Here is a 15,254-nt window from a genome sequence, read left to right as displayed (position 1 = left end):
TGATGATTGGTGGGGAGAAAGCAGCAACAAGCGGCACAAGAAAGTTCATTAGAATGAAAATATGTTCTGAGTGGTCAACAAAAAGTGTCAGTTTTAGAGTTATGCCTTTCAGTATGTATGCAGTGAAGTAGAGCAAAGGATTGCAGGAATAATGTTGCAATTTGCTGAAATTGGGGCTGTGTCAGAAGAGTGTAGGGGACATAGGGAAACTGGTAAAAAACCACAGGCAGGATAGACAGGTAGGTAATATTTCAGCATAGCAAAGTATAAATTGATTAATTTGGAAGTAAGGACGCAGAAAGTAATATTTATTCGATGTTAAATGGAGAAAAAAACAACCGAGTGACCTAGATGCATGAAATGTTCATTAAAAGTTTGCAGTACACATGTTTAAGGCCATTAAAAGAAAGAAAAACAAAATGCTTAGTTTACAACTGGATGCAAAATGACATTGAATTTAAACCAGACCTTAATTGTGCCACAATAAGTCACATTTAGAAGGATAGAAAAGCATTGGCAAAGGTGTGCCATTGACTCATGATGGATTTACTGGAATCGGATCTTATGGTTATGAAAAGTAGTACAAGAACTAAGAATCATTGATCCAATTATGGCAGAGAAGAAGTTTATTCAGCCCAATGAACCCAAGCAGCTCCCGACTGAGCAATACAATAAGGGAAATTATAGATGGATAATAAATGCTGGTCCTTAGGGAACATCGCTGCCAACACTGCTCTATCAGTTCAAAAAAACAACAATTTATGACAACATGCTACTTTCTGATCTAAACCAATTTCCCCTATCCAATTGTATACGGGCTCTCATATTCTATAAGCTTCAATTTTGTTAATCAGCCTTTTAACTGGTACTTTGTTGAATGTTTTCTTAAATCCAGACAGATAACATCCACCGTAAATATCCTTCACTGTAACTTCACCCAAGTATTCATTTAGATTATCTGAGTATTATCTATCTTTTACAAATCTATTTAGCTCTTGTTAATTAACTCAAATGTCTCCATGTGACTGAAGATTCTTTCCTGTTTCTAGATTTCAATGTCTTGTCCACTACTGTTGATAAATTAATTGGTCTGTAGTTGTCAAGACAGTCCTTGCATCTTTTCTTGTATAATGGTGCCTGACCAATCTGTAAGGAAGCTTGAAAAATTAAGACAAGCATTCCTGCTATTTCCATCCCAGCCCCTTTAGCAGAATGAGACACAGCCATCCAGACGAGGTGGCTTTCTGTATGCAGACCCAGCTTTCCAGTAACTTCTCCTTTCATTTTCCACAATTCAGCACTGTCATTGCTTGTACTAATATTTTGTCAAAATTGTCTACCTTATTAAATACCAATACAAAAAAAAGTTTAAATAATCTGGCCCTTTTCTGTGCCCCTGAAAACATATTTGTCTCTTTTGTCCTCAGTAGAACAATACATCTCTTAATACATTCTTCCTATTTTCATGCTGTAATAGGACTTTTGGGTTCCCTTTTAATTTTACTGTCATTCTGTTCTCATAATCTCTCTTTTTCAGTCTTATTTTTATCTTTCCTTCCACTGTCAATCAATGGTATTCAACATGGCTCTAATCTCAACAAGACATGCTCGCTGCACCCTCCTTTTCTGTTTCACCATATTTAAGAAGCCTTGTTTGTGGCTCCCTTGCCTTTTACCCTTGTTGGAATGCACGTAGCCTGAAGGATCTCCTCTTTACAAACCGCAGATTGATCCATTACAGATTTTCTCATCAATCTCATTTACTTAATTTAGGTTCCTTCTCATTTCACTTTGATTTGCCTTCTTCCAATTTAGAAACTCTATATTTAACTGTTCCTTGTTTATCTCTATTATCAATCTAAAGTTTCATATACAGTGATAAGACCATAAGACATATGCGTAGAATGAGGCTGAAGAAATTCCTCCTCATCTCAGTTCTAAAGGGTCATCCCTGCATTCTGATGTTGTACCCTCGGGTCCTAGTCTCCCCTGCTTGTAGAAACATCTTCTCCACGTCCACTCAATGAAGACCTCTCAGTATTCTGTAAGTTTCACTGAGAATCCCCCCATCATTCTTCTGAATTCCATCAAGTACAGACCCAGAGTCCTCAACTGTTCCTCATAGGACAAGCCCTTAATTCCCAGAATCATTCATGTAAACCTCCTCTGGACACCCTCCCATGCCCGCACATTCTGCCTTAGATCCAGGGCCCAAAACTGCTTACAAGATTCCAAATGCAGTCTGATCAGAGCTTCATACAGACTCAGCATCCATATCTGTATTCTAGCCCTCTTGAAATGAATTCTAACATTACATTTGCCTTTGTAACTGCCAACAGAACTTGCATGTTACAAAGATCACTCTTATCCAAAGTTTCCCCACAGATGGTTGGTAGATTGAGCCACATCACTTTCCAACACCAGACCTAGCAATCCCTCCTTTCCAGTTGGACTGACAGCATTCTGATCAAGAAAGTTTTACTGAGCACAGTTCTGAGCACACCAGCCTTCCCTCCCCTACCTTACCCTATAACATAATTCCAATCAATATCTGGGTGATTAAAACACTCCAGTACCACCAGTCTACAGTTATTGCACATCTGTGAATCCCCTATAGATTTCTTTCTCTCTCCCTCTCGCTCTCACTAATTGAAGGCCTATAAAATGCCCCCAATTTGTCTTCCCAACTCCAACCAAATGGACTCTGCCCTTGGCCCCTCAAAGGTGTTCTCTCTTTACAATATAACAATATATCTCCAAAGCATTATTGCCACATTGTTCATTCTATATCTTTACTGAATGCATAAATCATTGTACTTAAGTGCCCAGTCATCACTGTTTTAAGCCCCACCTCTGATTTGCCACTGCCATCATATTCCCACATTATTGTCCATGCTTGTAGTTCACCAGCCTCATTCACCACACTTTGTCTGTTTACGTGCATGTACTATCATCCTGCTTTGACAAACATTTTGAACATTGGTGTTGTGAAATTTGAGGTTGACTAGTTAAAGGTCTTTCAATGTGATGAAGGGTTTTGAGTGCTCAGCTAAAACGTTTTGAAAGACAGCAAATGTAACATAATCACAAAACAAATTTATTTGCACAGCAGGCATCTTACAATGTTAAATTCTCTGCCAAAAATCATCACTGAAGCAGAGCGCAAAAGAGAAATTAATAGTTGTTTGAAAAAGAGACATATTAAAGAATATGGAGAACAAGGTTGGAATTAAACAGATGACAAATTTGAGGGCAAAGAATATCAGTGCAGACACAGTAGTATTGTGGTTACTGGAAAGCAAACTGGGTTATAAGTTCAAATCTCATTGAAGCAAGTTATGAATCTAAGTTCCACAAATTAGCTTATTTTTGTGATTATACCAAAAATAATAGTGCAAAGGTTACTGGCTTGCAGTAAAACCAACTTATTCACTAATATCCATCAGAGCAAGAAACTGACAGTCCCTGTCTTCTCTTCCATTACAATGTAGTTGAGCCTTAATATCTCAGGATAAGTAGTCATGAATTTAAATATCACCTTGTCAAGCTTGTTCATATTCTGGGAACAAAAATAACACATTACATCCTTTTTAGCAAGGTTAACTGCACTTTATAATCTTAGCTGACATATGTTACATTTTTGCTGCAAAATAAATACATTATCAATGGACCAGATTCATGCAATGATTCATCTCTGTAAAAGTCACCTCCAATCAAAGATGCACATGTGTGAATATGCCAGTATAAGAATGCAAAACACTTTGAAATTTGGGCAGTAATTTATTAAGCCAAGAAAAACATGTGACTTCAAGCCTCACATTCAGACCGTTTTTACTTGGCTTGATCCGTACCCATGGCTTTGATCTCCAATTAGTGCCATTTTACTTTGAAATGGAAGCCAAAACTATGTTGTGCCATATGAATGAAGCTTCAAAGCAAAGATATACTGTTTTCATTACAGCTATAATCTAAACTTTTACAATAGTCACAGAATGATCTCACCTCAAGTTTATTTTCAAATTCTGATACTTTTAACATTCATGTCAAATGATTTTAATTTCTGAAAATAATCATTTCTCCTTGATCTCCCTCAACATCAGCAAACATAAAGATACAGTCCTAAGCTTCAGGCTAACATGTATTTGTACTTATGAAGCGCAGAGTATGCTCACAATAATATTGATGATAAGTTCTCCAGTCTAAGATGATATAATCAGAAGTCAAGTGCACTTCGTCTGACGCAGAAGCAGCAATCCAAAAGCTTGTGATTTTAAATAAACTTGTTGGATTATAACCTGGTGTTGTGTGGCTTCTGACTTTGTCCACTCCAATCCGACACCGGCACCTCTATAAGATGATATCAATTCAACACGTTTACATCCTGACTTTGTTGTGGTATTCCAAAGACTATGAGAAACTATTCTGATTGCCTCATCCTCAGTTCATTGCGTAGAATTATTAATGATTGGATAGGGGGTCAGTTGGCCTTAGCATGAATTTTTCACAGAAGTGGCTGATGATAACAATATAAATCTTTAGCTGAGCATTTAGCCAATTATTCAAGAAGCGAAAAAGATTACTTCTTAATGTCATATTGTTCTATGTTATACTGCTAAATTATCAACTATAACACTTTCCATGTAACATTTAGTGAACAATAATTATGAATCTGAAGTTACATTCTATTGGAAAATTAACTCTATTCAAATTGGAATTAAAGTGAAGCACATTTTTTGTGTGCTATTCATTTGCACTTATTTGCACTAACCTATTTACCATTAATTGTAATCTTTCACCCAGGAACTGAAAATCAAATCAATGTTAACATACTCCTTTTCACAACTGCCTAAGCAATGTGTTAATTCTTCTAAGCTTTTTTAAACTTTGATTGAATGTGAAAATGAATGAAATCCTACAGTATCTGTGTGTACTATGCATTGTAATAATGATAAATGGAATACTTTGCAAATTATTTAAATTAGGTACAAAGTGAATGAGTGTAAAAGGGGTGAATGCCCAGGCGTGGAGTTTTGCCATTTGCCGCCTGAACCAGATACAGCTCAGCAATGATTAGGTCAAGATTAGAGTGGTGCTGGAAAAGCACAGCAGGTCAGACAGCATCCGAAGCAGTTTCCTGATGAAGGGCGTTTGCCCGAAAAGTCGATTTTCCTTCTCCTCGGATGCTGCCTGACCTGTTGTGCTTTTCCAGCACCACTCTAATCTTGACTCTAATCTCCATCATATGCAGAACCCATTCTGCCAACAGTCAAGGTGTCCGCTTTACATGCTGAGGCCTGTTTTCATGTAGCATAAGAAATCAAAGCAGGAGGAAGTCAAATGATCCCTCGAGCCTGCTTCGTCATTCAATAAGATCATGGCTATTCTTCTCTCTTATTTTCACTTTCCTGTTCTATTCCCATATTCTCCAATTAGTGTCCAAAAAAACTCTATCAATCTTAGCCTTGCATATTCTCATCAACTGAGCCTCCAAGATCCTGTATGTTGAGAATTCCAAAGATTAATAAACCTCTGCACCATATCCTAAGACAATGGTCCTCAATTCTAGACTCCTCAGACAGGCAAAATGTCTCTCCTTGTTGAATCTCCTGTTAATTCTAAGCCTTTTTGTGAGGTTTAGCTAACTAAGCTCAGATGAGACCTTTAAATCAGGTGAGATGTGTACTATTTTTGTTTATTCCAGAACACTATCCAAGATTAGTGCATTCTTTTGAATTTAATACAATGAGTGAAGACATATACAAGAAAACCTAAGTGAAATCTGACATTGTATTCCATAAAAGTTACTTCCCCAGTCAGGTCAAGGCAGCAATTATGAATGTTACAAGCTTAAAAGTAAACCTGCATTTCTCTGTCAAATGCTGATCAATTCTTTATTTTACTTTAGCAAAAATTGTTATTCCTTTTATTCCTCAAAGTCTAAATGTAATTGTACCAAGAATTAATGCAGCAGTTAATGTTGGCCTGTTGCCCCAGGAGAAAGAATTGACTCAAATTATGGGTCACACTTTTCTGGATTACCTGCATATTGTCATTTGTGAAATGATTTTCTCCATATGAAGCCAATATTTGTAAGGGATGCAATTGTTTCCAATTGTGTTTTTTTTTCCCTTCCACTTATGACTCCCAGTGAAAGCTTATACACATTGCAAAAAAAGTTACACTGGTCATTTACAAGTGAACTTCATCAGAAGACAGACTAGCTGTAAAAGTATATAGTGTATCATTTCCTTTCTCCAAATACTTCATGCCAGCAAAGCACTTACTACAACCTGCCCTTCAGAGCTCTATACAAGGTCACATAGATCAAGTACGTATGTTTTTCTAAAAAATGCTTTAGCATACAAGACGTCCAAGTTAAATTAGGCACAGAGGGATACAGAGTTACTGCATGATGCTGCTGCTTTTTTAAATGAATTTGAAAGTCTGCCACATTGAAATATTAGCCCTTAATTCTTTCTTCTTTAGAAAAAAAAGCTTATTTTCCCTCCAAATTATGCCAGATAACAGGATCCATAGTGTCCAACAGGCTAATTCAAAACGTATTTCGTGATGCAATCCATTAGTAAGAAAAAACTAACCTGAGCATGTGGGCTGCATTAAAGACAACATCAAATTCTGTGCTGTCCAGTTCAGCTGCTCTCTCTGCCATCTGAGCAGCTTCCATTAGACGAGATTCCTCTAACAGAAACTGACCTGGGAGAAAACATAAAAATGCAAGTATTTTTTAGGAACAGAGCAAGGCTCTTAGAATCAACAGTGTCAACTTCTTTTCAATCATCAGTCTATCTATCTGGGGTCAGAGCTTTCCATAACCTAACAAAGACCATGTTGGTACTCCACGGTTTCCTGGGGGCTTCCTATTTGGCTTGCAAGAAACAACACCTCCATCTGCCACTTACTAGTCAAAAGATGGCAAGAAACAGAACCAGGGAATCCAAGCCAGCTGTCATGATTCCAAATCTTAAGGCTATTTTCTCCACATAAAGCATTTGAAAAAAGTTAATTTTAATACAGTGGGTTTTAACAGCAGTGTACACTTTCACAGCTTTCTGACACAACAGAGAAGCCACTACATAAAGGATGGCTAATATTTTAATATTAAAATTGTCTGTCTAAGAAAAGCAATCAAATAATCTGAAAAATGCTGTTTACAATGTTTTGCAATGTTTTGTGTCTTTTCTTTTGGATATAAAAAATACAATTAGTAACAGCCCTGAAGACCTCCTAAGCACCTGAACAGTATACAAAAGCTGTTTGAAGTAAAAATGCTGCACAGAAATTCATACTAAATAGGTGCAGAAATGTTTTATTAATAACACTGTATAAAATTCTGGGCTGACTAGTAAATGTAAGTCTGCCACAATTTTACCATGTCAATAGCATTAGTAAATTTCAACATAAGATTAACAACTTTAGAGAAAAACATATTGAAAATGATCTCAAAATTTGGGACAGTACAATTTAGTTATTTATGTTTAGCTCCCTGTTGCTTTTGAGTTTTTTTTAAAACTAATGATCAGTATTTAATTTTAATGTATGAAATCTGGCTTTTATCAAGCTATTAAATTGATTTCACTTCCACTAATATGAGATTGAAAATGACCTCCGAACACTAAATTCGGAGAGACACCAACCTTGGTTCAATGTACACTTGCATTGAGACAGAGGGCTGTGTGTTCAAGTCCACTCTAGGGATGGGACATAATCTGTGCAACGTTATGGGAATGCTGCATTGTCAGCAGTGTTGGTTTTCAGATACATTTTAAACTGAACGAGGTCCTGAAGGATGCCATGGCACAGTTGTGAAGGAAAGCAAGAGAATTCTCCTTGGTATCCTGGACAACATTTATCTCAACCAACACCACTGAAACCTAAAATCCTGCTGCTTACAAATTGACTACTGCATTTTCACATCACAGTAATGATGAATGATTTTGTCTATATAGTATTTTCAGATGTACCAGTCTCATGAAAGGTGCTATAGAAATTATTTACTTTATCCTTTCATGAGACATGGGCATCACTGGCAAGGTAGGTACTTGTTATCTATTCCCTAATTGTATTTAAATTGTTTGGATTTTTAAATCATTGTTGGAGGGAACTTAAGAGTTAACCACATTGTTGTGGGCCTCACAAGTAACCCAGATCAATTATGGACGGCAGAATTCCTTCCTTAAAGGACATTAATGTCCAGATGGGTTTTTAACAACATTTGCCGATACTTGTCAAGGTCAACATTCCAACTGTATTACTGTGCCACCATCTCCGCCAAATTTTTTCTTATTTATAATATCAGGTCATTTAAAATATTCAGGCTGTGCAATTACATAAAATAGCAACAAAAAAACCTAAAAACTGATGTTGTTGTGAAATATTTCACTCTATTATTTCAGTAAACCCAAAATCTTATGTCACCAATTTTAGCGTGAATAGGATTAATATCTCAGATGGAAAAAATCAAAATATGACACAAATGCATTAAGAATGTGTCTTCTAATGGTCGATAGTGTCACTTCAAGGCCATGAGGCAGTGTGATTAGTGGATAAAATGCAGGAGAGAGTTTTTTGTACACTCTTATGCTTTAAATCTGCTGTCAGTTATTTTGAATGAGATTCACTCTGTTACATTGAATTAACAGAAAAGCAAACTGGCAGTGGCAACACCTATGGAACATGCTGTGCCTAATTAGTTTATAATAAAATTCAAATTCAGTTGGAAAGACAAAAAATAAAATTTATAGATATTCCAGTTTCTATTTAAACAGTGATCAGGCTCTTTTGAAAATCACAATCTTTTAGACCAAATATGTTCTTCAGTTGGAATTTCTCAGCTGAATTTATAACCATGTGTTGCATGTTGAATGTCCTTCAATTCAGCTCTACCTAATTTATGAACACAAATGTGATCTTTACAATTTGATTTATTTTGAAGTACTAAAATAAACTAAATTGGTTATACTTTATTATTTTTGATATAATTTAAAGGAAAGTCACTATTATTTTCATAGAATTCCTACAGTGTGGAAGCAGGCCATTCAGCCCATTGAATCCACACTGATCATCCCACCTAGTCGCTGCATTTCCAATGGTCAATCCCTCTAACCTACACATCCCTGGACACCATGGTCAATCCACCTAACCTGCACATCTTTGGATTGTGGGAGGAAACACATGCAAACACAGGGAGAAATGTGCAATATCCATACAGTCACCCAAGGATGAAATTAAACACAGGTCCCTGGCACTGTAAGGTAGCAGTGCTAACCACTGAGCCACCATGCTATATCTTACATCGGATTCTGGATCTCAGAATATACGTCGTTAATGACTTAAAATGCTTAAATGACTTTAATTCAGACCTCACTATTAATGGATACACAGAGTAGTCAAAAGTGGCTTGACCTCACTGCAGTGCAATGAACTGCATTTCATAATTAGGACATAGTGAAGAGCATTTGCTATAAGAACAATGTAATCCCATGTTACATATAAAACTTGACAGGGCACATGCTGTACCCCACCACCAAGAACATCTTCCCCTCCCCACCCCTCTCTGCCTTCCGCAAGGAAAGTTCCCTTCAACAGTCCTTAGTTTGCACCACTCTCCCTACCAGCGCCCTCCCTCCCCTCCCCGAACCTCCAGATACCTTCCGCTGCAACCAGAAAATATGCAAAACCTGCTGGTGCACCACTCCCCTCACCTCCACCCAGGGTGCTAAACAGTCCTTCCAGGTGAGACATAGATTCAATTGCATCTCTTCCAACCTAGTTTACTGCATCCGGTGCTCCCAATGTGGTCTTCTCTAGATCAGGGAGACTGAATACAAACTCAGGGAATGGTTCACCAAGCATCTCAGCCAGGCCCGCAGAATCCGACTAGGCTTCCAAGTCACTGTCCATTTTAATTCCCCTTCTGACTCCCTTTCTGACATGACCATCCTTGGCCTCCTCCATTGCCACAATGAACCACTACAAATTGGAGGAGCAATACCTCATCTTCTGCCTGGGCAGCCTACAGCATGGAGGACTCAACATTAATTTCTCCAATTTCAAATAATCTCCCTTCCCATCCTCTGACTCCCTTCCCAGCCCCTCCCCCTCCCTTCCACCTCTCCCAGCCACCAACCAGATTCATTCCTCCCATTGACTAACCCCATCATAACCCCTGCCTGTGTTCATCTATCCCACTTCATCACCCTGCCACTGCCACTGCCACACCCTATATCGGCAGCTCCCCTTACACCCATCCCCAGTTCTGAAGAAGGGTTATTCCTGAAACATCAACTTCTCCACTTCCTAATGCTGCCTGTCTCCTGCCTGTCTATTTTGGATTCCAGTATCTGCAGGGTTTTTTTGTCTCAAACAGAGAGCTGTGGGGCCAGAGTCCTTGTGCATATTTAAGGCAGAGAAAGATAAATTCTTGATCAGATATGGAATCAAGTTCTGAGGAAAAGACAGAAAAGGATACAAGAAATTTCAGATCAACCATGATGCTACTCAGTAACGGAATATGCTCGAGGGGCCAATGGCCCATCCCTGTTCCAATATCTTATGGTCTTTTCATTTTATAGTCTCTGAGAAGACCAACTATGTCTAAATATAATCCAAATTGTAACTCACACTGCAAACAATAATACATGAAAGGATAAAGAAGATTTTACATACAAAATTCTAACTTCCAAATTTTGATCATGAAGAAATTGGAAATTTAATTTTAAACATAACATTCCATTTAGCAGACTCATCAATAAATAAATAAAATAGGTCACAGTCATTTCATTCCTGCTGGGTTAAATCCTGGAGCTTTCTGACTAACAACACAGTTGTTGTACCTGCACCACAAAGAGAATAGCAATTCAGAAAGATGACTTATCACCACTTGCTTAATCTCAGTTATGGTTCAGAAATCAATGCTAACCTTGCCAGCAACATCCACATTTCATGAATGAGTTTTAAAAGATATAAGCATAATATCACCAAATTACAAGATGAATTTTATTATCTTTGTTTAATACTGTGGGATGAATGTGTGCAATTTTTGGCAAAATGTTTCCTCAAGTGAGATTCCTGGTGGCCAGTCTGTCATGGCTCACATTGACTTTCCTCATGCAGTCTTCTGTTTGTCATCTCATTAATTAAACAATGTGTCTATCTCGTGGAATCATGTAGCAGGACAGGATACAATGCTCACTGTTGCCAGGAATTTAAGATGTGCATGCCACCAATACCCATCTGCAGGTCACTCCAGGTGCTACAATCCAGGAACTTCCCCTCACCTTGACGTGTTCCAGTGCTTTCCCAAGGAAAAGATCCAGAAAGGTAAGTTAACTCTCTGCTTTGCAGTTCAAGACATAGTGGTGCTGATGGACAGGGTGGTGGAGAGGTGGGTCATTCTTTTCCTTGCTGACCAGCAAATGAAGCCAAGCAACCAGACTTAGCTAGCCTCGATGAGATAGCAGACTGGTCAGTGCAGCCTTCCAAGTGAGACACAATGCCCAGCAGTGTAAAGTGCAGATCAATCAGCAATGATCTTCTGCACTCCACAAAGATAAGTGCTCCATATTCTCTGTTACTTCACACTCATATGGCCACCAGTCATTCACTCTAACTCTGCCACTGCATACTCAGTTCACCAAGGCTTATGAACTCCCATCATTTTCACTCAATCATCTCATTCTCCAAAACGATGATTCCTTTCTGTTGGCTGTGCTTCCTACCCATTCACTAGAACATCACATCACCCCTCCTGCTAACTGCTCTTCTATCAAATGTCATTAAACTTAGCTTTTCCCTAAGTCTCATTGTAAGGAAAATTGGCTGATGACTCCATGGCACTGACGGATGTACCCTGCAATTCTTAAATTAGTTGCACTTGACCTTCAGGACTGACTGTGAACTTACATTGAATTGGATGAGCCCCATGACTGTGGTGATACCCCTGTCATATCATAGTCACCTTTAACCCCACTAAAGACTGGTAGCTTTGATGTTCAGATATGGTCATTTGATTGATGCCAATGCAGTGTGTTTACCACATAAGTTGCTGGCATATACTGTTATTGTGACATTGATTTTACCTGTTGTCATAATGTTATTTGTTCAGCCATATGATTACTTCGTGCTTCAAACTGTGATAAGCTGTCTGCTTTTCCCTTTGTGCTAAAAAGCAATGCAGGCCACACAGGCTGATAGCCTAGAAGATAGCACTGAATAGCCTTTATGCAGTTCAAAAAAAAAATGCCATCTCGAGGTTGACAGCCTCTAAGCAAATGCAAAGTGAGCAACTGCTAGGAAAGTAAGCTAAAGACATGAGATGAGCATCGGACACTGAGGACTGACCTTATAGAGGTTTATAAAATCTTGAGTGGCATGGATAGGGTAAATAGACAAGATCTTTTCCCTGGAGGAGGGCAGGGGAGGGTGGAATCCAGAACTGGAGGGCGTAGGTTTCAGGTGAGAGGGGAAAAATTTAGAAGAGTCCTGAGGAGCAACTTTTTCATGCAGAAGATGGTGCGTGTGTGGAATGAGCTGCCAGAGGAAATGGGAGAGGCTGGTACAATTACAACATTTAAAAGGTATCTGGATGGGTATATGAATAGGAAGGAGTTAGAGGGATATGGGCCAAGTGCTGACAAATGGGGCTAGATTAGCTTAGGATATCTGGTCGGCATGCTGTCCATCTCTATGACTCTATGTGTCCTGTGCAGAAGCATGTGATACATGCATGTCCCTGCAGCCAAAGTGATTTGGCAGAAGTATGCAAGTCATAAGTGATATCCTGAAGGTCTGAAGTGTTTTATGACTTGGCCTGAAAACAGCCTAGTGGGTTGCTGAGACTGGTAGTTTGCTGATGCCAACTTGTGAGGATTGATCTTTTCATTGGGAAAACACTGGAACACCTCAGTGTGAGGGGAAGTTCCAGGCTTGCCACACCTGAAGTAATGCGGAGATGGGCTTTATTACAGCATTTGTGGCATGCATGTTTTAAACACATGGCAACAGTGGGCACTCAATCCTCTCCTGTCACATGACTCCACAAATTGTGGCTGGTGGCTCAGTGGTTTACATTGCTGTCTCACAGTGTCAGGGACCTAGGTTCGATTCGGGTGACTGTTTGTGCAGAGTTTGCACTTCTCCCTATGTCTGTGTTCGCTTCCTCTAGGTGCTCTGGCCTTCTCCCACAGTCAAAGGATGTGTAGGTTAGGTGGATTGGCCACATTAAATTGTCTATAGTGCCCAGGGTTGTGGAGGTTAGGTGCATTAGCCAAAGGAAATGCAGATTTACAGGAATGGAGTTGGTTTGGGTGGGATGCACTTTGGCGGGTCGCTGTGGACTCAATGGGCTGAATGGCCTCCTCCCACACTGTAGGGATTCTATGCAGATGGCGGATGGCATTGTTCATGAAGCATGAAAAGAGATTGTGTGAAGACAGATTTGTCTGAATGTTCAGAGAAGCAAGTGCTGAGCTTCTGCCATCCAGTAAACTTTCCAAATTTCATGTCAGGAATAGGCACAATCTAGTTTCTTGAGTAAGGAGAGGACAACTGGGAGCTCGTAGAAGTGAGGCATGTAATAATGAGATGCAAATGCATGGAAACAAGGTAGTTGCTGCGTGTTAGCAAGATCCTGAACCTAGGACAAGCCAAACAGAGACATGCATGAGAATTCCTAGAAGCATGGTACTCCAACTGGAACTCTATCAACAAACCATTGACTTGGATTCCATTTATCACCCCCTGAGAACAAGAACCGGAAATGATATCACCACCAGAAATTACATCACCACAGGAAATGACATCACCAACCCAAGGAAAGCTAAACACATAAATAAAAAGCAGGCCATACCATCAGTGCTTCACCAGAAGCTCCCTGATGATGTTATATAGTATGGTGATGAAACATCTGAAAATGAACCTTCCAGAACTTACATCCAGAACCTCAACCTGAGTTACAAATCTTCTCAAAACTCACTAATCCTGAACTTATTGCTTAAATCCTAAATGGAAAAATATAATTTTGTTTTCTCAACATCAATAATCTGATTTTTCCATTCTTGCCATATTTTCCCAATTTCTTTGCCATTGTTCACGCCCATGCCAATTCCACACTTTATAAGCATGTATATTTTCATTTCCAAACACTTTCCTTCAAATCCATAAATCAGAATCAATGTACAAGCCTTAAGTTTTGGATTTCATCTCAAGTGCAAAATTTTTCATGCAGAAGATGGTGCGTGTGTGGAATGAGCTGCCAGAGGAAATGGGGGAGGCTGGTACTCCTATACAGGCCTTTGAGCATAGTTCTGCCCAATAACCCAGAATGGGTATCAATACAATTAAGAAGTTTCAAAAATAAACAAGGGACATTGAGACATTGAGATATCTTAGTAATGAAAAAAGACTAAGAGTTCAATTTATCTTTCACGGCAGGGATATAATTGACCAGAACAATGATGTAATCCTAAAAAATATTTAATATAGCTAATGCAGATATAAATGGGCTCTTTATTTTGGATTTGATTACAGGACTGGAGGATGTAAAGAGAAATGTAGCACACCTCAAGGAAGAATTATTTCCTGATTACAGTTACTGGTAATTAGAAAATAAAACTTTCAGTGATGGTGTTAAATGTGATTGGTTAACTCATTTAATAAAAGCAATGATTAAATAACTAATTAGAAATGGTTCGATGTGGACAGAGATTTGGCTGTAAATTTCTTTTGGACATCTTGGAGCCATTCATGTAGATTGATTTAAATGTCTGGGATCAAAATTGACCACAAACGGGAATGGCAGTACTGACATCTACAGAAGGCAAGCAACCTTCCATTCTACAACTGGTCAACAGAAGAATGGAAGACTTGAAAAAGGAACTTGCACGATATCCTGTGTGGAGCATTGTGCTGTATGGGTTAGAAGATGGAGCCTCAAAAAGGGTGATGAGAACAGAAATGAGTCTCAGGGCATGGGTTCTTAAGATCAGCTGCACAGAGTAAAGAGGAAATGGATGATCTGCAAAAAAAATCAAACTTCCACTACTTCGTGGCTTTTAGCTGAAAGTGAAGAAACACAAATTGAGAAAGTATGGTCATTCAATGTCAGTATTATAAATCCAGGTCCCTTTAATTTATTCTTCAATCAACACAACTAACATACACTGACTGTTCATTTACTGTTGTTTGTGGAACTGTGTTGCGCAGGAGTTATTGTTACAAAGAAAAATTAGCCCCTA

At 38.7% G+C, this 15,254-nt stretch overlaps 1 protein-coding gene across 3 annotated transcripts in view; it reads right to left on the bottom strand.

Annotated features, from left to right (window-relative positions):
• The window catches only part of tmtc2a (transmembrane O-mannosyltransferase targeting cadherins 2a), a 181,997-nt gene that overhangs the window by 14,646 nt on the left and 152,097 nt on the right, over window positions 1–15,254 (bottom strand). For all 3 annotated transcript variants that reach the window (XM_043709687.1, XM_043709689.1, XM_043709688.1), the window contains exon 10: window positions 6,600–6,714. In XM_043709687.1, the coding sequence (XP_043565622.1) occupies window positions 6,600–6,714 (115 nt within the window). The remainder of the gene's footprint in view (window positions 1–6,599; window positions 6,715–15,254) is intronic.

The sequence above is a fragment of the Chiloscyllium plagiosum genome, chromosome 19 (genome assembly GCF_004010195.1).
Source record: "Chiloscyllium plagiosum isolate BGI_BamShark_2017 chromosome 19, ASM401019v2, whole genome shotgun sequence".
Classification (NCBI taxonomy): Eukaryota; Metazoa; Chordata; class Chondrichthyes; order Orectolobiformes; family Hemiscylliidae; genus Chiloscyllium; species Chiloscyllium plagiosum.
The sequence above is the reverse complement of the archived record's forward strand: the minus strand, read 5'-3'. Positions and strand labels throughout refer to the sequence as shown.